Consider the following 26,544-nt stretch of genomic DNA (forward strand, 5'->3'; position numbering starts at 1 on the left):
GCTTCCTTCCACCCTGAAGGACAAACAAGCAATCAGTCTTCCGGAAAGGCTCAGAAACCTCCAGATACCACACTACAAACTTCTTGACATCTAAGGAACGCAATAGACTATACTCCTCTGCATCCCTGACCTTATCCAAGGGGGCAATGAAATGGAATGATTCAAATGAAAGTCCGAGACAACCTTGAATTGAAAAGTATGCAGCTATAACGCCCCTTGAGTCACCCGAAGGAATGGCTCCCGGCAAGACAAGGCCTGCAGCTCATGCGCAGAACATATAACCATCAGGATCACCGTCTTCAAGGTCAATAACCACAAAGAAAGGTTGCACCAAATTAAGACTCCACAAGGGAATCAGCAACCTCAAGGGAGGCTAAAGGTGCTTCACTCCCTTCAAAAAATGAGCCACATCAGGATGGGACAACAAGGAGACACCATTCATCTCGCCCCAGAAGCAGGTAAGAGCCGCAACCTGAACCTTCAAGGAATTAAGGGCCAAATCTTTATTCAACCCATCCTGCAAAAAAATCCAGAATAAGCAGGATCTTAACCGAAGGAGGAAGAATATCGTGCTCCTCACACCAGGCCTCAAACACTCTCCAAACCCACACACATGCTAGAGAAGAGGAGAACTGAGTGTGACATAAGGTGGCAATCACCACAGAAGAATATCCACGTTTCAACAGGAGAGCTTTCTCAAGCACCAAACCATAACACAAGAACTGAGCCAGATCCTCGTGAAGAACCAGCCCCTGCTGCAACAGATCCGTGTGCAGCAGACGTCAAAGGGGGTTCTCTACTAGAAGCCTCCTCAGATCTGCATACCACGGACACCTGGGCCAATCTAGAGCCACCAGGAGTACTAGCCCCCTGTGGTCTTTGATCCTGCAAATGATCCTGCCCACCAAGGGCCACGGAGGAAAGGCATAATTCAACTTGTCTCCCGGCCAGGCCTGAACAAGGGCATCGAAGCATAGGGACCACAGATCTCTCCCGCGACTGAAGAAGTGAGGAACCTTCACATTGCGAGAAGTCACCAGCAAGTCAAGGGATGGGGGGCCCCAGCAATCCACTATCAGCTGAAACACCTTGGTGGACAACACCCACTCTCCAGGGTCCACATTCTCCCTGCTGAGAAAGTCTGCTCTCATGTTGACACTTCCTGCAATGTGGGAGGCTAAAATCATCTGTAGATGTACTTTTGCCCATTCCATAAGAAGGTCTATCTCCTGCGACACTTGCTGGCTCTTGGTTTCTCCCTGGCGATCAATGTCTGACACACTATCTACTCCTACCACCGCCTATCTCTCTTATCTGAGGTGGGTTAAGATCACATCGGGTCAATGGGTCCTGGAAGTGATACAGGAAGGATATGCACTGGAATTTCGCAGCACTCCATGTATTCATGGCATCTCCTTGCCACTCTTCGCAGAAGAGGCAGGCAGTGGAGTCTTCACTTCTAAGGCTTCTCAGCCTGAGGGCAGTGGTTCCTGTACCTACATCTCAGGAAAGTGTGGGGTGGTGTTCCATTTATTTTGTTGTGCCCAAGAAGGTTCTTTTTGCCCCATCCTGAACCTGAAGAGCGTCAACCATTATCTGTGCATGACTCATTTTCGTATGGAAACCTTGTGCTCTGTGATAATGGCTGTGCAATTGGAGGAGTTTAAGACCTCCCTGGATCTGTCCGAGGCATACCTTTATATTCCCATCCATTTGGAGCACTTCGTAGTGCTGAGTCACCATTATCAGTTTCAGGCACTGCCCTTTGGTCTGGCCACTACTTCCAGAACATTTTCCAAGTTTATGGTGGTTGTGGCAGCGGCATTAAGAAGGAGTGGAATTCTGGTGCACCCATACCTGGACAGCTGGCTGATTCATGCTATGTCTTTGGAAGAGAGCGCCTGGTGACCAACAAGGTGATCTCTTTGCTGCAAGAGCTTGGTTGGGTGGTGAATCTGGCCAGGAGCAGTCTTCAGACTTCTCAAACATTGGAGTATCTGGGTGTTCAGTTCGCGATGAGGCTGGGCAAGATTTTTCTGCCAGATGCATGGATCTAGAAATTGATGTCCCTAGAGTGTCAGTTGATGAACCCAGTACACCTGACAGTGTAGAGCTATCTTTAGATGCTCAGTTTGGCAGCAACCCCGGAAGTGGTGCCATGGGCGAGAGCGCGTATGCGTCCTCTTCAGTGCTCACTGCCGTCTCAGGACTATTCGGTTCACCTCTACTTGCCAATGGCCATCTGTTCTCGCCTCCAGTGGTGGTTGCACGAGGCTCATTTGAGAAGGATTGTGTCATTGTCCTCCCCGATGTGGTTGGTTCTCATGACAGATGTGAGTTTCCTAGGTTGGTGATCTCATTGTCAGGAACTGGCAGCCCAGGGACGTTGGATGGTTGAAGAGGTCCTCTGGAATATCAATCGCCTGGAGGCCTGGGTGGTCTGGTTGGCATGCTTGCAGTCCAGATGATGTAGGCCACCGTCGTCAGGCTGCGAAGAGTGGCAAGGAGATGCCATGATTACATGGAGTGCTGCGAAATTCCAGTGCATATCCTTCCTGTATCACTTCCAGGACCCATTGACCCGATGTGATCTTAACCCACCTCAGATAAGAGAGATAGGCGGCCCCCTATCTCCTCATCCCAAAGGTGGGTCGGCATCCCTTCATAGGGATGGGCCAGTATTAGAGAACTCCTCTCTTGGATTGTTGGGGGCGAAAGGACTGCGACCTACCAAAAGGCCAAGGCATCTGAAATGTGGAGTTCCTGTAGGGATGAAAACGCTGGGAACCCCTAATATGAGCCCTCATAGAAGAGGGGTGCTGCACCTGTTTCTTCTTATCCTCCGGCAACCGGGGAAGTGGAGACTTGCCCCACTTACTGGCCAGCTTTTCCAACTCATTCCCAAATCAAAGTGAGCCTTTAAAGGGCATTTTGTAAGATTAGCTTTGGATGCTGTGTCAGCTGACCAATTCTGCAACCACAGCTGACATCTGGCCGCCACCACCGATGCCACTCTTCTGGCAGAGGTATGGACCAAATCACAACCCGCATCTGCTAAAAAAAACAAAAAACAAAACAAAAACAAAAAAACAGCAAGCAGCAACGGGTTCCATTACTGCTCTGGAATTGATCACAGAATCATCCACCTCCTGAGAGAGGAGCAGACAAGAACGGGTCCCTGCATCAAAGGCCTGCTTAAGGATAGAAGAACTGAGTTTATCATGCACAACCTTCATGGTCACTCCTCCCCCCACGTGAATAGTAGTCTGCTTAGAGACTGCACAAACCAGCACATCCACTTTGGGAAAATGCAAATGCTCTGTCGCAGCTGGATCCAAAGAGTAGAAACCCTCCAATGCCTGACCCCCTTTAGAACTTGCTTCCAGGGTGTCCCATTTAAGATCAATCAGCTCCTGAACAGCATCCATAAACAGGAAAAAAGCAAGATGCTTTACGCAAGGAAACCAAAATGGGTTTCTTCTTCTGCTCTGACAGAGGATCCGCCCCAGGCAATCCCAGTATCTCCAAAAGTCTGGGGAAAAAAGGGCCGGCAGTTCATCTTTATGAAAGTACCATAACATATTCAGATATGGTTCCAAACCAAGAGGAATTTCCCCATCTTCCAAGGAATCAGAATCCATCTCATCGTCCATGCCATCCGGGTCCCTGCTGGGGAAACCTATGGCAAAACAAGAGATTCCTCAGTTCTTAACCATAGGAGTGGAAAAGGAAGGGGCCACCGGCTGAGGATCCAACCTGACAGCAGTGGGTGAAGCAGAGGCCTGAGCCCGAACAAAGGCTTGTAAGCACTAAAAAACAAAAAAAAAAAACCCAACAAAAACAAAAAACAAACCAAAAACAAAAAAAACCCAGAAAAAAACAAACAGAAAAACTCCACCGAAGAAAAAGCAGCCAGATCCAGGCCAAGCCCAGAAGGTACTGGAGTGGGCCCAACAGAACAGCCATCTCCTGTGGAGGAACCAGTCAAGAAAGTACCAAGATTTGGTATAGCTTCAATCAATACCGGAAATGGACCATCAGAATGAGAAGATCCAGCCTTAGCAAAATCCGAGGAAGACAACTCTCCCTGAGCATCTGCACAGCGTTAACTTTTTGGAAGACAGGTCAGGTTGAGAAGCCTTAATAGGACAGGAAATGCAAAGAGAAAGGCGCTTAGGCTTCTTGGTTACCTGCGCCATTAGCACTGGTAACAGTGCGTTCAATCGGTTTGTGTAAAATATTTATGCGCACAAAATTCAGGCACCAAGGAATAAAACACGACAAGGCACATGCACAACATGAGCACCAAATCAAAGCATTGCTGCATGCACTAAAAAGTTGTGCGTGCAAAGGCACATTCAAACTCTACATGCACAACGTATGCGCAGAGCCAACACACTGCGCACACCAATGTTCTGTAGAGGGCAGTAAGGCACGCATAGGAGCGCATGAAAAAAAAAAAAACGTTGCCACAGCCTACCACACACAGTGCCTACAAACCCTAAAGCAAGGCCTAAACCATTGGGGCAGCTTGACCCGCCAGGCTGCCCAAGTCCCTTAACCCTGTCAGGAGGGGGAAAAGACGTCGGAACATGTGGAACATGGAGACCGGAGGAAGTCCTGAAACCCTTCTGTCTGTCTCTGTCGCTAAATGTAAAACACTTTTTCTTTTTTTTTTTTAAAAAAAAAGCTTACCCGAGCTCAGCACTTACCAACTGAGCACAGAGACGGTCTCTGTCTGCAGCAGGAGAGGGCTTTTGCTATCACCGCCTCACTTGGCCTATGCACCTATGCTGCCTTTTAGCTGCACGAGCAGCAAAGTCCGAACCGGCTACCGGACCAAGGCACACCTCTGAGGGACCACAGAAATCACCTCAGGAATATCTTAACTGGGAGAGAGACCTTTAGGTATCACCGCAGAAGAGCGGGGCTTTTAGAATTTTCCTTTCAAAGTGAAGGCAATCCCCATAGGGAGATGGACATCCACCATCTGCTGAAGACGGAGAATACTGGCAGGCTGGTGTCACTGTAGAAGTATATATATCCTGTGACATCAGTTTGCTCTGTCTCCATCTGCTGGCAGGGGAGCATAACCCACTGGTCCTGAGTCCATCTGTCTACATGCTAGAAATCCTTTGTTAAGTGATGTCAGCAACTGCCAACCATTTGAGACATAAGAAATTGAACATAAATTGCCATGCTGGGTCAGACCAAGGGTCTATCAAACCTGCATTGTGTGACTTACCAATATGCTAGAAATTGCTTAAGGCAAGAAAATGTAAGATGACATAGGTTAGCATTGCTACATATAGGTTAGAAGCACAAAGTATTCCAGGACAGATAAAGATACTGCTTTAGCTAACCTTTATCAAGAGTTGTGTGTGCAGTGTAAGGCAATACTACAACATTTCATTTTTTTAATATTTCCTATCAGAAAGTAGAAATAGAAGTTATAGGGGATACCTTTTTAATCAGATTCAGTTAATACATTTGTAGCTATGTACCTTGAGTCAGGTTAGTACAGAATGAACTGTGGCAAACTTCATTCAGCACCGACCCGACGAGGGCTGCATAATCACAAATATATTAACCGAGTCCAATAAAAGGGTACCTCGGGGGGGGGGGGGGGGGGAGAGAGAGAGAGAGAGAGACAAAGAGAGAGAACAGTAGCGCCCCCGCCAAAGGCACACTCACCAAAGAGGCGTGCGACTTACATATTTTCCTCTGCCTTCACGAAGTTTGACTCATCCCAGAAGTCTCTCTTGCTTTTTTTTTTTTTTTTTTTCTTATTTGCAAATCCCTTCTGATCGAATGTGGAAGAAGAGAAAAGGAACTGTATGCTTTCCCCCACCAATGCCTATGGGGCCATCCTCTTTCTCACAGACTATTGAAGGTTACATGCAACCTGTCTGCACTAGTACCCCTTCAGGGCCTATTCAGCTTGGCATGGATTTTCATGCCACTTCTCTTGGGAATTCTATCTCCCTCAGCCCTGATACTCGCCTGCCACCTTTTTTGAATTCTGGTGCTTCGACAAGTTCACTGGAGGCTTCTTTGCAAGCTCAAGGTGTTCAGAGTTTTCTTCCAGAGGTGGGGGAACCTGCTTTTACAGAACCTCGAACTTGCTAGAAATACCAATGAGACTCTGGTAATTCTGACTTTGGAAACTGTTCCTGCAGTTTAAGTTTTGAAACACCTGCACAGATAATAGCAATCCAGAGTGTTTCTGATATTAAGGGTTTAGAACAGTGTTTGGTGTCAAAATGCAATAATATTAATTCAGTTGTTGTGCAAGGTCAAAATCAAGTACCCGGATACAATCAAGTGATTAAAAGTAATACTGAACATAGTTCTTAGAGAAACAGCAGGAACCTTTTGGGAAACGGGACCTGGCTTTGATTAAAGGACAGGAATTTATACAACAGATTGGAAGCGCTTGAGAATAATTGTAGGAAATTAAATTTGAGAATATATTTCATTTTCCTAAGTCCTTAAGTGTTTCACCAATTGAATTGTTAAGGAAATCCTATGTTAAAGTTCTTAAAGCTCCTCAAGATTCTGTTCCTCCTATGACTAAAGCCTTTTATTTACCCTTTAGACAGAGTCATTCCTTATTGCCTTCTAATGCATTAAAAAAAATCTAACTGCGCTGTTGCCAGAATCTCCGATTGACATACAGGGTACTGCTACATTGCTTGTAGTATTCGCTATGGAACACAATCATATATGGATTATGAAAAATGTTTGTTCTGTTAATAAATGTTTCCTAGGTCAAAAACTGGCTTTATTTCCTGATGTTGCCAAGGCGACTGAGACGAAGGCCTTTTTGGCTAAAAAGCAAAGTGTGCTTGATGCTGTTGCATCATTTCTTTTACAATTTCCCTACAAGTGTATCTTAAAAATAGGTATTAATAAATATTTTCTTTGACCCTGACCAGTTGGAAGGTTTTCTTCAAAATCGTGAAAGACCCTCACCTGTTCTCCCTTAATGTAGTAAATCTATTTGTTAAAGCGAGTTAGTTTGTTATTATAGTGCTTTTTCCTCCATTTGAAAAGGTCCATTTATATTTACCTTATTTGTATATTCCCTTTTGTTATCCGATCCATTCTGAATGTCTTTGACTTGTAAGAATGTGAAAAGTACTGAAAATAGAGTTTAAAATAAAAAAAGATACCTCCTACAACTTTAAGACTGACCTTAATTTCTGTATATCCAAGTGGACTACCATGACAACCACCTCACTAAGAGACTGTGCAAGCCAGCCGAAATGGAATGAGCCAATTGCTTTCATAGCAATGCCATGATGTTTTACTTCACAAGAAGCTAATCAAATGGGCACATTTTCTACTTTCTAAAATACTATATCTGTTTTCTACTTACACTTTAAGAACATGATGAACATGGACCTAAGCAAAAGATGGGATCAAAATTTGAAGTTTTTCCCACCGAAATCCCTTCTCCCTTGGAATCCCATCCAGAGACCAGGTCAGCACAGAACTCAACTAAGACCAGCCCAGTTCAGGGAAAGACTACTGCTGTGTCCTACCCTGGGACCAAGGAGACTGTGGGAAGCCCCGACCAAGATGCTGCCATTGTGGACAGTCGGCCCAGCCCAGACTTAAGTGGCAGCGTCACGGGCTACGCCTGCTCACTACTGCTGGGTCATACACATGGTAAGAGGTAGAGAAAGCAGCTAGATGGAGAGAAGAAATTAGAGGGAGAGAAGAGGCTGAAAGAGGGAAAAAGAAGTTGAAGGGAAGAGAGCAAAGAAAGAAAAGGGAAAATAGCTAGCAAAACAAACAAGAGAAAAATAAGCAACTATCAAAAAAATTTCTAAAAAGGTATTTAGCTAACTGAAGAAAATAAGCAAAAGAAATTAGACAAGTCACAAATTAAAGAAAGTAAATTTGCCTGTAAATATTCTTCCTTTGCCCTTTATACCTGTTAAGGGTGTATCTCTCTCTCGGGCTGTAATTTTGTGTATAGTACAAAACCATACAGTCAAATTGCTTTATCATTTTATATATTGTTTTGTTATTCAATTCTACTGACATGTGGACCATTTTTAATATTGATGTATTCTTCAGTGTAAGCCAATTTAAACAGCAGTGGTTTACTGTTTATTCTTGTTCATGTTAAAGAACCCAATTCTTCTGCAAAAAAAAAAAAACAAAAACCCACAAAGATTCTGCAACCCTCAATTGAAAATGTTTTACATTATTTTTCCCTTTGTTTTTTATATTGCTTAATATGTGCTTCTTTTACGATGGCACTTAGGCACCAATATTGGGCCTCTTCCAATATCCAAGAACCTTTTAAACTGCACAAAGCAGCTACCCCAAAGGCCTGATTTGATTTTTTACTAGGAGTGTAGAAAATTAGCAGCCAACATTATTTTTTGGGTTCAGTTGAACCTTGTGAAATGTATGGTAAATACCTTTTAGTATATAAATCTTAGGGTGCTCTAGGGATAAACCTATTTTATAATTACAATTAGACATTTGTCTTGCTGCTTTATAAGATGATTACTAAGTTAACATACTGTGATATAAATATAGCAAAATCTATATATCTGTACATCTCGCTCTCTCTCTCTCTATATATATATATCTACCGGTTTATTGAGGCATGAGCTTTCAAGGACCAAAGTTCACTTTGTCAGATGTGGATTCTGTCCTTGAAAGCTCATGCCTCAATATAAATATATTTATATAAATGCGAGAGCGAGAGAGATTTAGCTATATTTATATCACAGTATATATACATACACACACCCCTAGTGTTACTTGACCAGTTTGAAAATATGAGAAATGGTGGTGGAAATTAAAGCTATGTTTGATCTTTATAAAACCCTGAGCAACATTAAAGAAGCAAGGATTAATAATAAATTAAAGTTTGTATTTAAAAATTAGGCCATGTAATATTCCACTTATCACACACACATGAAATATTTAGTTACATGTTAACTTGACTTTTCATGTGTGATTTACTCACTATAACAATGATGTTAAGCTTATGCATTTGAATGGACTTTCTAGTGCTTTTTAATGTTACTCTACCGCTTCCAGTCATGTTTCATAGTGTACCATATCTATGGTGGGCCTTACCCTCCCAAGTTTGGGCCCAGTTGGTGCATATTACTAGAAGTTACTATGCCCCTAGATGGATGGATTGAACAAATCCCTAAGCATTTTACTTGTGTTGAAAAGTGCTAAAAAGAATACATATTGGCTGTGTGATCCAACAAAATAATTGCAGCTGCATTTATCATGAAAGCACTGGCAGATTAATGGAGTAGGTTCTAGAAAAGACAGTTCTGCAATTGGCCATTTTTGTCTTATTGTACTATACGAAGGAATAAGCTAGCACCTGATTAGCAGTCATTTCAAGCCTAAAATCTGCGTGACAATATATTCTACCTCAAAACAAGATAGTCTGAATATGGAAGTATTACATATAAAAAGTTATTAAATAAAGCAAAGGAAACTCTGTGCATGCGGACATAGAAGGAAACAGATCACAGAAATTCATTTTCAAACTTAACATTTTCATTTATAATAAAAAGGACAAACTTACAGATGATATGTGGAAAAAGTAACATTGCAGTCTTTCACATTACATTTACCATCCCAGTCCCATTTTAGAGTAAAGTTTGTGTTCATTACATGGACTTGAACATTCTTAGGTTTCGGCAGGTTCCCCTGATCTGAAAAAACATGAAAAAAAAGTGCGTGTGTGGTGGGAGTGGGAATAGATCGGTTAGTAAAGGGGAAAAGGCAACAAAAAACCCCATAAAAACAAGGCATGCACAATATTCAGAAATGCTAGCCAAAGGCATCTAGTTTGGTCCATAAAGACCTAGGACAGCGCAGATCAACTCCATAAATGCTCAACATGCAGAGAAAGTTCAGCACACTAACAGTTAAGAAGACTGTGTTTCTAGCCCTCATTTTAAATGTATTGATCCTGAGATGGGGGCTAAGCCTCATGCTTTAGGAAACAATCTCTCTTTTTGATTTTTTAACTACATATTAATATATTACTGGGGATAATGTGAGGATTCCCTTTTTCCAATAATTAGGATATAACTACTATTTATAACATCAAATACACAAGTTGATGCTGCTTGGCTGTGGCCTCAAGAAAACTGTGAGGAACAAAACAAGGATTAGACGCCAAGAGCTTTTTCCAGAAGTTTATTATGGTGGAGATGTATAATAAACTTCTGGAAAAAGATCTTGGCGTCTAATCCTTGTTTTGTTCCTCACGGCTTTAGATCGCCTTCCTTTGTGTTTTTTGGGACCTCAAGAAAACTGTGGTCAGAGACTGAAATGGTGGACTTTAAGCTTCTGTTCCAAACATTTAGTGTGCGGCACTCTTTCCATGGAAAAGAAGCCGGAGAAGTGTTACATAAGATTGAGAAGAGGAAAGACTAAGAGGCTCATCACAGCATCAAATCTACTCACAATCTTATTTAATTACTAGTACAAAAAAAAAAACATCACCACAAATGATGGGAGCGAAGGGCCTTGCTCTGCTTCGCCCTCTTCTCAAGCCTCCACACAGTACCCACGCCTCTCTGCCATCCCCAAGCGGACACGCATATCCATCTGAGTTGGTTCCCCTTCTTCCCTTACCCCACATCATGCAGCGCTCCTCAGGTGGGCAGGAGCGGTATCGCGGTGCTGGCAGCGACAGCCAATATGGCACAGACTTACCCTCGTCAACGTCTGGACTGCATGTACCAGCTTTGTTGAAACAAACAAACACCAAAGCTGGGAGCTCTGACTGCCTTCCACATATATGTGATGATGGCGGCACATTTACAGTAAGTTACTGAAGTGAACCTGGTACACAAAGGCCATAATACAAACCTGTTCATGGGTCAAGACCAAAGTTTCATTCATTTCTTATGAGGAAATAAGGGAAGCATTGAATATTTTTATAAAGCTGTGTCGCACCTTGAATACTGTGTACAATTCTGGTTGCCGCATCTCAAAAAAGATATTGTTGCGATGGAGAAGGTACAGAGAAGGGCGACCAAAATGATAAGGGGAATGGAACAACTCCCCTATGAGGAAAGACTAAAGAGGTTAGGACTTTTCAGCTTGGAGAAGAGACGACTGAGGGGGGATATGATAGAGGTGTTTAAAATCATGAGAAGTCTAGAACGGGTAGATGTCAATCGGTTGTTTACTCTTTCGGATAGTAGAAAGACTAGGGGACACTCCATGAAGTTAGCAAGTAGCACATTTAAAACTAATCGGAGAAAGTTCTATTTTACTCAACGCACAATTAAACTCTGGAATTTGTTGCCAGAGGATGTGGTTAGTGCAGTTAGTATAGCTGTGTTTAAAAAAGGATTGGATAAGTTCTTGGAAGAGAAATCCATTATCTGCTATTAAGTTGACTTAGAAAATAGCCACTGCTATTACTAGCAACGGTAACAAGGACTAGACTTAGTTTTTGGGTACTTGCCAGGTTCTTATGGCCTGGATTGGCCACTATTGGAAACAGGATGCTGGGCTTGATGGACCCTTGGTCTGACCCAGTATGGCATGCTCTTATGTCTTTTGATGTTCTGTAGGAGTCTACCAGAGAGCAGCTCTAACAATACAAGCTCCTGACAGTGCCCACCAGATATACTTCCAAGGAACAGAAAGGTTTTTTTTTTAATGTATTCTTCCTCTAGTTTGTTTTAAAATTAAGCTACATTTTCACACAAAAGCTACTGCAGATAACACAAATGTTAACAACCATGTAAACTTTTTACTTAATGCAATCTGAAGGAAAAGTCAAGTCACGTAACATTAAAGGCATAAACACAGCTGAATAAATTCCAAGGAAGAAGGCAACAGAAATGCTGAAGCACTATAAATTATGGAGAACAAATTTCAAAAGCTATTTTCCTGGATAAAAAGGCTTTTGAAAATTACCCAGCTTTCCCCCAGGGTAAAAGTTCCACAACATTTTTACCTGCATTGATTGGAGGTGTTCCCAAGGACAGAGAATGCAACAATGTGCATAGTTTTCCATTTTCAAAATTATATACAATCTACAAAAAAAAGTAGGTGCAAACTCTGCAGGGACTTTTTCCTAAGAAAATCTCTCAGGGGAAAGTTTGCTTGTACCTTCTCTGAGAACAGGTGCAAGGCCTGTGGACTGTGCACCACTGTAGGCAGTTTTAAAAATTGCCCCAATATCATTAATTCTGCATACGGTAACACAATAAATGGTTAGTCCTGCCCCCATGGCTCAGGATCTATGCCAGTTGCCAGCCATAAAGCACGACCATCTGTAGGATATCAATTTTTTTTCTCCAAAAGGGTTATCTATTTGTTCAATTTAATTAATCGCTTTGTCAAAAAAAATGCTCATAGCAACTTACATTACATGCAAAGTTACACCACCACAATAATCCCATACAGGATTCACACAATACGTCTTCTGCCATAGTACTCCTCCCTCCTGGCTGGCTGAGCATGCACGATGCCCCCACCCCCTCCCCCTTTTTTTTTTTTTTTTTAAAGTTTACACTCAGCGCATCTTTCCCTCTTTTCGTCAACCACAAGATTCCACAATAATCCAGTTGCCAACATTAGTGTGGCTGATGCCCAAATATCTGGCCCCCATAAAGCTGGTCAACACAAGCAGCACATAATCTACCAGAAAAACCTTGCCATGGGTGGATTGACCTATTGGGGGATTGGACATGTCCTGGTGGATGGCTCACACCAGTCTTGTGGTTTAATCTCAGCTCTTGCTGAGACTGCCTGCCAGCGGCAAAACTCTCTAAAAAAAAAAAAAAAAGGGGCCAGGGCAGAGCCCAACCTGCTGCAGCCTAAAGGTGGTCTTGGTGGGGTGGCGGTAGAGCCTAGTTTGCTACAGCCTGTGGGGCCGGAAGAAGGACGTAACTAGCATTTGCACCTCCCATCCATCAGTAAGGAGCAGCGCAGCCAAAGCCCATAAGGAGGCCTGAGAGAGTGAGAGCGAGAGAGAACAGCTGCATGTACTTGTGAGAGCCTGTATGTCTGTGTGTGAGAGAGAGCCTCCATGCGTATGAGAGAGATAGCCTCCATGCACGTGAGTGCCTGTGTGATGAGAGCATGCTTCTATATGAAAGCATCCACATGTATTTCTAAGAGCCTGCGTGTGTATGTGTGAGAGCATGCATATGAGAGAGGGTATGTGGATGAGAGTGAGCCTGTGTGTGCGAGAGAAAGCAAATAAGCGTGCATTTGTGTATGAGCGCAACAGAGCACCTCTGTACGTGAAGGGGAGAGAAGATAAATATTGAGCGGCCCCCTTCCTCCAAATCCATGGCAATCTCTGGGTGACTGGAAATCAAAAGATCTCAGGTATTTATTTATTTCATGGTATGGAGAGCTGAAGATTTTTTTTAAATTCCATTATTTTAAATTCTGGGGTGTTATTTCATGTGTCTGCTGTTTTGAAATATTATATCGGTGTTTGGGAAATATTAGAACAAATTTACATGACTTTTTAAATTATAGGATGTTTGTGGCTGTTTTGACATTTATTCTTATTAGTATGGTTTTAATATTATGAATGATGTTTTCTCTCTCAATTTTATTGCTTGATGTTTTGTGAGGAATGTTTCTGTTTTTACTTTGTTGCCAATGCTTTCCAATTAACCTTTCATCATCCAGGCTGTCAGGGACAAGGCCCGGAGGTTGGGATGGGGCAGCCTACCCTGATCCTGCATGATTAGGTCTGGGGCTGTCCCCAAGATCCCACAAGAGCAGAAACCAGATTTGTCTTAGCCAATGAGGAGCTAAGAGGATCATAGTTCCTCCATCCTATCGGAGCTTCAGGAGAGTCTTTATCACCAGAGGAAGCAAAGGATATGCATACAGAAGGCCCTTGCCCCTATGACAGGCAAAGGCGTTCAAGGCTGGTTTGCCGTACCCCTGATTTACCTTCCTGTTGCAGGGGTATGCGAACAGATCCATGTCTGGGGCTCCCTAGAGTTGGAAGATCCGATCTGCCACATCCTGTGTAGAAGAGGTGCTGTGGCACTCCCCTTTAGACATGTCGATGGCTGGGAACGCACTAAATTAAAATCACCCCCCCACAATCAGTGGCCCTTTGCGGTGTTTCTGCAACAGTGAGTGGATTTGGTCTAGGAACACATTTTGCCCAGTCTTGGGAGCGTATATATTAAGCAATGTATAGGCAACCCCATTAACAGAAATTTGTAATAAAAGATACCTTCCCAAGGGGTCCGCATAGCAAGCATGACATTCAAATATGAAATTCATAGAGAAAAGGATGCCTACTCCTGCATACTTGTTATTCTTTCCACATGATGCGAAATACTGATTAGGATATTTAGGGGACCGCATTAACCTCTTATATCTTCCCTTTAAATGGGTTTCTTGGGTAAACACTATATCTGCCTTGATACTGGTCAATTCCCAAAAAAGCATGTGTCTTTTAAAGGAGGAGTTAAGACCCTTAACATTTAAAGAAATGATGCAGAAATCAGCCATGGTAACCTATCAAGAAATAAAATAGCAGAGCTACCCTTAGATTCTGCATGTAGAAAAATAGAAAAGGAAGAGAAACATGATACCCCTCCGTAAAAGTCCTCCCCTGAAGCAATATAGATAGCCCATGGTAATCCGTATCTGTCGTCACATATTGAAATAAACATACTAAGTGCAGTACCTTGATCCCATCCCCATCCCCTCCCTAGTATGAATTGATCTGTGAGTACCTCCCAGCAGATCTATGTAACCCATCCAATAGGAGGAACCAAATATAAACCTAAAATATGTAAGCTCTCTCCAGCCAGAGCTTCAAATTCACGTAAACCTTTCCACAATAAGCTAGCGAACCTGTAAACAAGAAAAACCTCATATGATCCAACCAACAATAATCTGAGATAGCCCAACACTGGCTCAGGATTAGCAGCCGAGCTGCTTGGCTAAAAATTCCAAAAATGGAACATAATTAAAATAGGAACACTGGGTTCACGTCGGCTGTGAGAGACTCGTGGCTACGCCAGAGTTCCGCTTGAGGCAACTGTTACGAGATCCCACTCGCTGCCATTTCGGCAGCTGGTTTCCAGAAACGAATCTCTTAACTGCAGGAGAAAGAGGTTCCTTGGGACGAAATCCTTTATCTTTGAGCGCATCAATGGCATCAGTCACAGATTGAAGTTTGTAAGTACATCCCTCCCAGGTGAAAGAGACCAAAGGGATGGAGCCATCTGTATTTTACATTTTCCTTACGGAGGAAGGCCGTAACTTCCCGCAGCTCCAATCTATTTTGCAGTGTCGCTTGTGATAGATCAGCAAATACTGCAACGTCCTGGCCTTCCCACTGCCAGGTCTGCTGCTTTCAGGCCACAGTGGCTACCTGTTCCTTCACACCATAATCATTAAAGCATACTATGATATCTCTTACGCGGTTGCTGTTTGGAGGGCCCAATGCCGTAAGTGCTCTGTCCAGTACTGCCGTTTCAGCGGTGTCAAAGTGGAATTCCAGGAGGCGCTTACAGAAGCGACTGTCAACTATGGAGCAGTCTGCATTAGCTGGCGTTTCTAATATCCCTCGGAATCGTAGGCTGCTCCTGCGAGATCTATTTTCCAAGTCCGCCAGTTTAGTTTTGATAGCCATATTGTCATCCTGTAAGGCTGTGCAGTCTTCTTGAAGATGTTTAGATGTTTCTGTTTGGGCATCCAGGCAGACATCAAGATCATCCACTCAGTGGCCCAATGCAAGACGTTCTTCATGAAAATCCTCCAACATGCATTTAATTTCTTGTTTATAACCCTTAATGTCCTGTCTGAGGCTGGTGAACCATTCTCTAAATTCAGCATGTAAGGGGGCCTCCCCCGATGTCTGAAAGTTATCCTCCATTCCCTCCGGCAGCATTGTAGCATCGGGGTCAGCGCCGGCGCCATCTTGGCTCCCTGTGTCCTCTGCACTCTCCGCACCCCGGTATGAAAATTGGTGAAAGTCTACAGACTTTCGTTTTGCTGCCATAATCGCTGGTGTCTCGGGCTATTTATAAACGTGGGGAAGAGAAAAAAAAACAAAACGCTGGCTACCACGTTTTGAATCGCTATCGGGCTTTGGCTGGTGAGGAGCTCCGGAGTCAGGCTGCCATCAAGACGATGACGTCACTTCCTCCCCTGATCTGCCACATCCTGATTCAGGGACCACTTGTGGGGTCAGAAGGCCCGACTCAGCCTTTCTGCCACCAAGTCTCCCTCCCAGCCAGATACATGGCTGTGTCCCAGCATACCCTGGGACACAGCCCATGACCAAATATGGACTGCTTCTTGGCACAGGAGGAACGACCTCATACCTCCCTGCTTGGTGATGTACCACATCGCCATATGGTTGTCTGTCTGGATTAGGACTGCTGGGTTGGTCAGATGATCCCTGAACACCTAGAGTGCGTACCGGATTGCACGAAGTTCCAGGAAGTTGATCTTACACTGAGCGGACTGCTGACCCTAGATATGGAGCCCTTCTACATAGGCACCCCACCCCAGGTGGGACGCATCCGTAGTGAGCACAATTTGAGTAGGGGGGAGTCTAAAAAGGAACTCCCTTCTCCAAATTGAGGAGACTCTCCCACCAAGACAAGGCATCCTGGAGAGGTGGAGTGATGTGGATGCGAACGTGGGACCGCAGGGCCCATTGAGATCTGCGGACATGAAAGCGAGGAAAGGGAGTGACATGGACAGTCGCAGCCATGTGCCCTAAGAGCCGTAGCATGTGATGAGCAGTGACCTGCCGGCTCTTGTGGATCATTCCCGCGAGGCATACTAGCATTAGTGCCCGATCGCATATGAGAAGCCCTAGCTTGAGATGTGTCCAACCAAGCGCCAATGAAGCTCGACTGAGGCGACGGGTCGAGATGGGACTTTGGGTAGTTAACTAAACCCAGAGGGGTAGATTTTCAAAGGGATACGCGTGTACCCCCCGAAAACCTACCCCAAAACCCCCCTGCGCGCTCCGAGCCTATTTTGCATAGGCTCGGCGGTGCGCGCAAGTCCCGGGGCTTGCAAAAAGGGGCGGTCGGGGGCGTGGTTGAGTTGCCGCGCCAGCGCACGTAAGTTACTACTGCCCAGAGGCAGTAGTAACTTTTCCGATAACGGTAGGGGGGGGGGTAGAAAGAACGTTCCCTCCGAGCCGCTCCGATTTCAGAGCGGCCTTGGAGGGAACGGGCAGTGCACGCAGGGCTCGGCGCGCGCAAGTTGCACAAATGTGCACCCCTTGCACACGCCAACCCCGGATTTTATAAGATACGCGTGTATCTTATAAAACCCAGCGTACTTTTGTTCGCACCTGGTGCGAGAACAAAAGTATGTGCGCACGTAAATTTATAAATTCTACCCCAGAGTGTCCAACATTCCAATGGGTCATGTGCAGGGCCCAAAGCGTTCCCTCCTGGATGATGCTCTTGACCAGCCAATCGTCCAGGTAGGGAAACACGTCTACCTCTAAGTCTGTGAAGGTGCGCGCCCACTACAGCCAGACATTTGGTAAACACACATGGGGCTGAAGCGAGGCCAACAGCAACACCTTGTACTGGAAATGATGCTTGCCTACCACAAACGAGATACTTCATGTGACCGCAGAAGATCTCGATGTGGGCATACGCGACCTTCAGATCAAGGGAGCAAAGTCAGTCCACTCTTTGCAGGAGGAGAATCAAGGTGCCCAAAGAAACCACTTTGAACTTTTCTTTTCTAAGAAGCTTGTTCAAGGCTCTCAAATCTAGAATAGGACGGAGTCCCCCTGTTCTCTTTGGAATCAGGAAATACCAGGAGTAAAACCCCAACCCCTGCTCATGCAGCGGAATGGGTTCAACTACCCTGGCCATTACGAGGATGGAGAGCTCTGTCACAAGTATTTCCTGATGCGAGGACAGGCCCCAGGAAGGGCATAGGGGAGAGCTCAAAGGGACACTCCAGAAGTTTAGCTGATACCCTTGACAAACAATGGAGAGAACTCACTGGTCTGAGGTAACCATGGGCCAACAGTCAGCAAAAAACCATCGCCAGCCTCCGACTGGAGGGCTTGGCGACAAGGGTATGAGTGAGTGGCTTATTCTCCCTCACAGACAGTGAAAACCCTCTAGCGGGGCAGGCCTGGGGCACCAGCTGAGGTCTAGGGGTCCACTGCTGTCTAGCACGGCCCCTAGAGCTGGGAATGGGTGCAAGAGGCTGGAGGATAGTACTTCCTTTGGAGATAAAGAACCTGCTTGGCAATTGCTGCAAGGACTTCCTGGCAGAAGACAGTGGGTCAGACATGCTAGCAGAGAGGTGCTGTAGGGTATCATGGTGGTCCTTCAGCTGAGACCCTGCATCCTTCACCTTCTCCCCAAAGAGATTCTTGCCAATGCACAGCAGATTAGCGAGCTTCTCATGTACCTCCGGCCAGAGATCACAAGCTCGGAGCAAGGCTATCCTCCGGGCACCAATGCCTGCGGCCGCCACTCTTGCTGCCATCTCAAAGGCATCATAGGTGGAGCACACCTCATGCTTGCCACACTTCAGACCCTGTTGGACAACTGCCAGAAAAACATCCTGCTGTTGCTGGGGCAGGCGCTCAATCAGTTCCTGGATCTGCTCCCAGAGGTTTCAAGAATATTGCATCATGTACAACTCGTAGGAGGCAATACGGGCAATCTACATAGTGCCCTGAAACACCTTCCTAGCCAGCGCATCCAGCGTCCTGTGCTCATGTCCCGGGGGGTGCATAGGTGCGAGAATGCCTAGCCTTTTGTAAGGGCAGACTCCACCACAACAGACTGGTGTGGGAGTTGACGCTTCTCAAAGCCCGAGGCATGCTGGACCAGATAAACCACATCGGCTTTCCTATTTACTGGAAGCATGGAGATGGGGTACTACCAGAACGTAAGGAATAGGTCCTTGAAAATATCATGGACTGGAACAGCCACCACCTCCTTTGGGCATCTACAAACTGAAGAACTTCCAGCATTTTGTGCCCGGCATCCTCTTCCGTAAGAAGCTGGAAGGAAATTGTCTCTGCCATGGTGGCAGAGAATTTCCTCCTCTTTCCTCCAAAGGCGGGGCTGCTCCTTTGGAGGAAAGAGTTTCAAGGGAAGGTCACCAGAGTCATCGGAGGAAGACTCTGACGTATCATCCCCCCACGGTTCCATAAGGGAAGTCATCCTCGCTGAGGGTGCTTGGAGACACTAGTAGAGGGGCCCTTCCCAGGCCCTGCAGCTTGGGCATCAAGGGCCCTGGAATCGGACCAAGCAAGGCCGGCTGATGAACTACAGGCCCCAATGGAGCACTCAGCTCGACGGGTTCTCCTCCGAGGAGGAGCCCAGAACTGGGAACAAACCGGGTGGAGGAAGCAACAGTGGCCTTCAAGGCATTGATGGCCCTTCTGTGCACCGGCAACAGCTGCGTGGGAAAGATGCCTAGAAGAACACTGAGGTGCTCCAGCAGTGGCACAAACATCAACGGCATGGACTATGACACCAGTGGGGGCACTGGTGGAGTAAGCTGCTCGATTCCCTGAAGGGCTTGAACAACTACCAGTTCTACCATGCACTCCAACTCTTCCTCGAAAGCAGACGACAACAGGACGCATTGAGGAGGAGAAGGCGCAACCAGATCTTCTTTGGAATGAAGAGACTCCGAAATGGCATGCAGCACAAATGGATAAATCTGCACTCCTTTCCGAAGGTCCCAGCTTAGGGGTGGACACTGAAGACTTTGTGTCCATCAGTTCTCCTCGGGGTCGATGCTCCCAACGCTAGTGTCGAAGGCTCAGACTTCTTCGATCCGAAGTGCTTCGCCATCTTATCCAGGCAGGTGCGCTGGCCCTTGGGGGTCATCTGGTTGCAAAAATAACACCCCAGATGTCATGCGATGCCCCCAAGCAAAGGATGCACACATTGTGTGGATCCATGAGGGACATCGTCAGAGGGCATTGGAGGCAGACACGAAAACCCGGCGAGCAGTCGATGACTGATGGATCGCAGAGGACACCACTGCCAGGAATCGATAGAACACAATGAAAAACACTTACTGCGTCACCCAGTTAAACTAAGGCCAGGAGGAATGGCGAGTGACCTGGCGCGGGAAAGTCGAAAAACTGAACAAAAATTTTTCCAAAGAAAAAGAGCACAAGCTCCACAACCGCAAAATGATAGCTCTGGGGAAAAGAAGAGACTAAAGAGGAACCCCGTGTGGATGCGTGGATAGTGGCTTGCTGGGCATACTCAGTGTGCCAGTCAAAGTTCTAGAAACTTTGACATAAGTTTTCCGTGCCGGGCTCCATCCTGCTTGTCCTAAGAGAAAGTGTGTGTATACATCCCACCTCTGATTAAGTCACAACAACCTCAGGGTGACTGGAATCTAAAGTGCCCAGGTACAGAGAGCAGGGCATTTATTTTAGCTTAGTTTTAATTACTGGGTGTTTGATGTGTCTTCTGTTTTGAAATATTTTATTGATGTCTGGGAAATTTAAAAACAAAACAAAAAAACCCAAACAATGTTATGTTTGTAATCACCAGATGTCTATCCATCAGCAGTTTGAAATATTTGCATACCATGGAGACTCAGTATATGCACATTTTTCTCTTGCATATTCATTGTGGATATCCTGAAAACCCAATTGGCTGTGGGGTCCCCAGGACAGGTTTGGGAAGCCCTGTGCTAACCAGTTGTGCAGGCACAGCTGTCGCCTGGCCGCAATAACCGAAGCAGCTCCTTTGGCAACTGTGCGAACCAAGTCACAGCCTGCACCAGCTAAGACGACGGCCCCCGGTTCAATCATAGGTCCAAGAAAAGACATGGCGCTAGCAGAATCTTGACAAAGACGCAAGGTAGCCCAAGCTACCGAAGTGCAACAAGAAACAATTTGTAATTCATCATCCCTGCCTCAAAGGCTTGCTTTAGGATAGCCTCAATTCTTCTATCCTGAGCATCCTTCAATACTGCACCTCCCTCTACCAGGATGGTGGTATGTTTTGTGACAGAACACACAAAGGCATCCACCTTAGGGAAGTGCAACTGCTCTCTGGCTGGGGATCCAAGGGATATAAACCCACCAAGATACATTCTCCTTTAAAAGGACGCCTCCGGCGCATTCCATTCCAGATCAATCAAATCCTGGATTGCATCCAGGAGGGGAAAGAAACAAGAAGGGTGACCAAAATGGGATCCTTCATCTGCATCCCCCAAGGAGTCAGACCCAGCCACTCCGAGGGTCTTCAGGATCTTAGAGAGAGATCGAGCTTGGCAATTCATCTCTATGAAACAAACAAAGAAGAGTTTTATAAGGCTCCAAACCTGGGGGAATCTCCCCTTCCTCACCAGGAGAGCCACCACCATCATCATTGATATCATCCTGATCCACCTGCATTTGAGCCTTGTCAGACCGCACTGTGCCATGGCGCTCGACTGTGGAGACAGGCAGAGGAGCAGTCTACACGCACGGACCTACATTAGCAGGCAGTGTGGACTCAGAAGACCGCCCCTGTAGAAATGTCTGCAATCCCTGGAAGAATTCTACCCAGGAAAAGGAGAACAGGTCCATTCCAGGTCCCATAGGCCTGAAGCTGACATACTGAGAGTGAAAGTCTCCTGATGACTAGAGCCATGGTTTGACAGAGGGAGAGGACACCCCCATCGTGCCGCTCTCAACCCCACTCCTCGCAGACCGAGGAAATGGAACGTCATCGTCAAAATTAGGAGCTAAATATCACCGAGCAACCAAGCAGCACTGACATAGGCTTAAAGATAGCTCTGCCTGAATGGCTCCGAAGTGGCATGCAGCACAAATGGATAAGCGCTTAGGCTTCTTCGCCATGGGAGCCATCAGGGGCGGATTGACCTATCGGGGGATCAGGCTTACCCCCGTGGGCTGGTCACTCCTGTCACGTGATTTTTTTTTTTTTTTTTAATTATAAAGTTTCCAGCCAAAGTATTAGGGGGTGCCGCGAGCAGTGGTATCCCGAGGGGAGCCAATGCCCCCGGGCGCAGGGAGGCTCATGCGGCCGCCAGTGACACGCATGTAGCAGGCAGATCGGCAGGGCTGTGGTGGAGCTCACGTCACCACGGCCCGAAGAAAAAGATCGCGTTTAAACGCGCTGATGCTCCTCCTCCTTCCTGCCTGCGCGGCCCCGGAAGTAATTATTGCCGGAGCCGCATGGGCAGGAAGGAGGAGGAGCATCAGCATGAGCAGACGAGGAGCTGCGCTTACGGGCCGCCGCGAATTATCTCAGCGGCCAGAGAAGAGGAATAGGCGGCCCAAGAAGAAGAAGAGGCCCGGAGCAGGGCCGCCGCAGCCCGACAAGATCAGGGCCGCTGCAGAGCCCATCCTGCGGCGACCCGCGAAGAGGAGGCACAGAGGTGAGAGAGAGGCTGAGGGTCTGTAGAGGGTGTGTGCGTGCATGTATGAGATGAGTTGAGAGACTGTGTGTGGGAGTGAGGACCTGAATGTTTGCAGAGACAGCATGTAAAAGCCTCTATGTGTGTGAGAGAGACAGCATGTGACAGTGAGAGCTTGTGCAAGTCAGCATATGGGAGTGAGAGAGAGCCTGTGTGTGTGTGAGAGTCAGACAGCATGTGCCAGTGAGAGACTGTGTATGAATGATTGTATGAGAGAGAGCATGTGACAGTGAGAGCCTGTGTGTGTGTGAGAGAGAGAGAAATGCATGTGAGAATGAGAACCTGACTGTGTTTGAGGGAAGAAGATGGAGAGAAAAAAAGATAATATAAAAGGAATTAGAAAAAAAATAAGAAAGGGAAGGTGGAAAAAAAAAGCCTGTGGCAAACCGAATAGAAAACCAAGATCAGCCAGCAAAGGTAAAAAAAATAAATAAATTACTTTTTAGTGATTGGCACATGTAATCTTTGGGAATGTGAAAGAATAGCACTCTCTCTATACGGATCTCACAATGTACAAGATCAGCATAGAGAAAGTGGAAGCCCACGGGGCCTGCACAGAGGAGGCAGCAGGATGGGCTTCAGTGTCAGTAGCAGCAATCAGCGCCTCCCCAATAGCCATGCGGCATCAGTGACAGTGGCAGCAGAGGAATGAGAGAGATTCCGAGGTTGCTGGCAAAAGAGAGGGGGGTCTGCCTTTGGTGTGTGCATGTGTATGAATGGGACTCTGCCTGGGGGTGTACGTGTGTGAATGCATGGGTGCCTGCCTGGGGGTCTGTGTGTGTGAGAATGAATGTGTGCATGCCTGGAGGATGGGAAGGTAGTGTGAGAAAATGAATGGGAGCCTGCCTGGGGGTGTGTGTGTGTGTGTGTGAGCCAGCGAGTGTGAGAGCATGAGTGTGTATGAGAAAATCCAAGGGAGTAAGAGTTTGTGTGTGTGTGTGTAGGGGGAGAGAGTGTCTTAGAGCCTGTCAGTGAGAGTGAAAGCTTATGGTGGATATAAGAGCATGAATATGTATGTATGTGACAGAGTATGTGTGAGAGAGAGAGGATAACCTCCTAATCCTCGACAATATCAGGGTGACTGGAAATCAAGAGCTCCCACAGAAGGGGACAGCAGGAGCTTTTTAAAATCCTTATTAGTTTTAATTATTGAATGTTATTTGATATATGTGCTGTTTTGAAATATTTTATTAGTGTTTGGGAAATTGTAAAAAATGTATATGATTTTAATTAATAGAAATTCTATTTATCAGTAGTTTTAAAATGTTCTTTTATTATGGTTTTACTATTATAACTGATGCTTTGTTTCTTGATTTTGTTTTATGAGGAATGGTGGTTCTATTTTTCTATTGTTAATACACGGATTCTGGCTTCTTGGAGTTTCCATTTCAATTTTTGTCATTTGTGCTCCTTCATTTTGTATTCTGTATTTGGTGAGAGTTTGTGCTCTGCATGCAAAGACTGAGATGAAGCATTCTTTTAGCATGTGGCTTCTCTGTAGGGATCTGTGTAGTAGCTTGGCCTGTTCTGTTTTCCTGATAGGAGATGTATTGATATTTTAGATTCTGGTGTAATATTTGTGGTATTCTTTTTCATAGGTGGGGTTGTTATTCTTTGAGTGTTGGCAAATAGTACTGTGTTGATACGGGAGGACCATGCCGAAATATAGGCGAATGTGCATATATATGTAAATTATATATGTAAATTATATTGTATATGTAATTGGGTACCCATGGGCCAGTATGGAGAAAAATCCCCCAGGCCACTATTTTCCCTCAATCCGCCCCTGGGAGCCATGGTTGTAAGCATGTAGAGAGAAAAGGCTCGAGCCTAGATATGCGCGCATAAAACCCGCAACCAAAATGGACGCACAGAAATTGTGCACGCAAGTATACACACCTAGGCCACACGGCCAACTAGGTGCCCACACTGGTCGCCTAGTACCAAAACCAAAACATGTCAAAGTTGGGCGCACAACTGGGCACACAGATGTGCGCAGACAGCCCACGGTGAAAAACGTGCAAAATCACCTCATGGCCTACCACTCGCCAAAAGGCAAGATGCCTGGGAGCAGGGCCTAGCCCAACAGCTGCTCAAGCCACCATACCTGCACTACCTCCTCACCTCACTGAACTTCCCAGAGATGTGAGCAGGACAGCTGAACACCAAGATAACAGACCTTTTCTCCTGCTTTCCTCTCGCTGTTCTTTTTTTTTTTTGTAAAGTTAAAATCTTTTACCTGAGCTCAGCCCTCCCTGGCCGACAGCAGGAATGGGTCCCGGCTATGGGGGGGGGACAGGGCTAAATCCTTCATCGCCGAGCCTCTCTTGGCTTGCAAGCGCTATTAAAATTTTAGGTCCACGCTAGTCAAGGTTACCGGACTGAGGGCACGCTACTGAGGGAGGGACCGCACAGTATCACCTCAGGAGGCAAGCAGTACTATACAGACATCTCATCTTTCAATTCCTTTTTTTTTACTCACAGGTAATCCCTCAAAGGGAAATGCATGACCACCATCTGCTGGAGACTGATAATACTGGCGGGCTGAAATCAAGGCGGGACTATATGACAGTGACTTCAGCTTTTGCTCCGTCTCCATCTGCTGGCAGAGGTGCATAACCCACTTGTTGGGACTGATCTGCCCGAATGCTAAGGAAATCTCTGTGTGTGTGACTTAGCGTTTGTATGTCTAACACTGGCTGGCAATGTAGTTGTCTCATTACTTGCACTGAGCAGCTTGGCTGGCCACCAGGAATCCAGGATATATTTATATTAGAGATATAAGCAGACTTATAAGCAATTTAAATGGATGGAATGGGGGCTACAGCTCTGTTTGCTCACTGCAGGTCTAGAGAGTGCTCTACTTCTTAGTTATTTAGGAAAAATGTGAAATTCTAGTTTGGAGATATTTGGGATCAATTCTGCCAGGTTCCAGGATCGACTTGGTGTGCTTATGAGAGCTGTTGATACATGAGCTCAGAGAACGAGTATAAGGGAGTTAGATACCTCATGGGCCAGTTTGAAAAAAAATCTCCAGGCTGATATTTTCCTGCAATCCGTCCCTGAACATTACTACATGAGCACCTGCGATTCCTCTGGCACTTCTAGATCCAACTGCTAATTAACTATCATTGCATGCTAACAGAGAGATCTGGCTATGTAAGTGATTGTGTTTCCAGTAGGATTTCTAGCTAGGCACATTAGTGTGCCTGACAATTTCTTTGGAATTCCTAGTTTAAAGACTTTGAATGACGTTTCCTATCTCAGATAAACCAATTTTTAAAAAAATCCAAATTCAAAACATTAAAGTTTGTGCAGTATTACATATCTGAAAAAGCACAGCTGAGAAAGTTACTTGTCTACACTACTTACATCTACAATGAGAAGGAAGAAAAAGCTGTGTCTGAATGAGATGTTAGATACAGAGGTACATATTTAACAATGCAGGGAGTGGCCAATTTATTCAGATGAGGTTACCTGAATAATTGTACTTGTATATTCAACAGAATACAACCAGTTATGCATTCCGCAGAATATACCCAGATAAAATCTAACTTGTCTTAACATTGTGTGGGTAATTTTATCCAGCCTACCCTTAGGCATTACTAGACATCTGAATAACGCTGATTAGCATTATCATAATAACTTAGTCCTGCTCAGAATGCCTCCAATTTACCTCGGTAAGTTTTATCCAGCTAAACAAATTTACCTGAATAAATCAGAAACAGTCAGAGCAGTGAGAAATTCAAATCTCATAGTTTGTCTGGTTAAGTCTGAATTTATAAGGTGAACAAAACATGCATATCCTCTGAATACTCAGCAAACCCATATATAGAATCAGAGGTACTAAGCAAATTTACATGCCAAATTCTATTTTTATTTTGTATAATACAATTACAACCTTATTTCAAACATACAATTTATTCACAAAATAGACCACATTGTTCTAAATCTATCATTGTGCTTTCATTATACTACCTAAAATATCATATTCCCCCCATCCATACTTTACCCTTCAATCATTCAATTCATACCATTCACACACATCTCAAATAAAACCATACCCATGCTAAAACATTTTATTCTCAATATGACTCAATCTTCTTTTAACATGAGGACATTATGAGA

At 45.3% G+C, this 26,544-nt stretch overlaps 1 protein-coding gene across 2 annotated transcripts in view; it reads right to left on the reverse strand.

Annotated features, from left to right (window-relative positions):
* IFNAR1 (interferon alpha and beta receptor subunit 1) overlaps window positions 1-26,544 on the reverse strand; it is a 114,897-nt gene that overhangs the window by 71,559 nt on the left and 16,794 nt on the right. Inside the window, exon 2 of one of the 2 annotated variants that reach the window (XM_029603557.1) lies at window positions 9,578-9,707. The exons of the other annotated variant lie outside the window; for it this stretch is intronic. Coding sequence (XP_029459417.1) covers window positions 9,578-9,707 — 130 coding nt within the window. The remainder of the gene's footprint in view (window positions 1-9,577; window positions 9,708-26,544) is intronic. 2 annotated transcript variants of the gene reach the window in all.

Source organism: Rhinatrema bivittatum, chromosome 5 (genome assembly GCF_901001135.1).
Source record: "Rhinatrema bivittatum chromosome 5, aRhiBiv1.1, whole genome shotgun sequence".
In the NCBI taxonomy this organism is placed as follows: Eukaryota; Metazoa; Chordata; class Amphibia; order Gymnophiona; family Rhinatrematidae; genus Rhinatrema; species Rhinatrema bivittatum.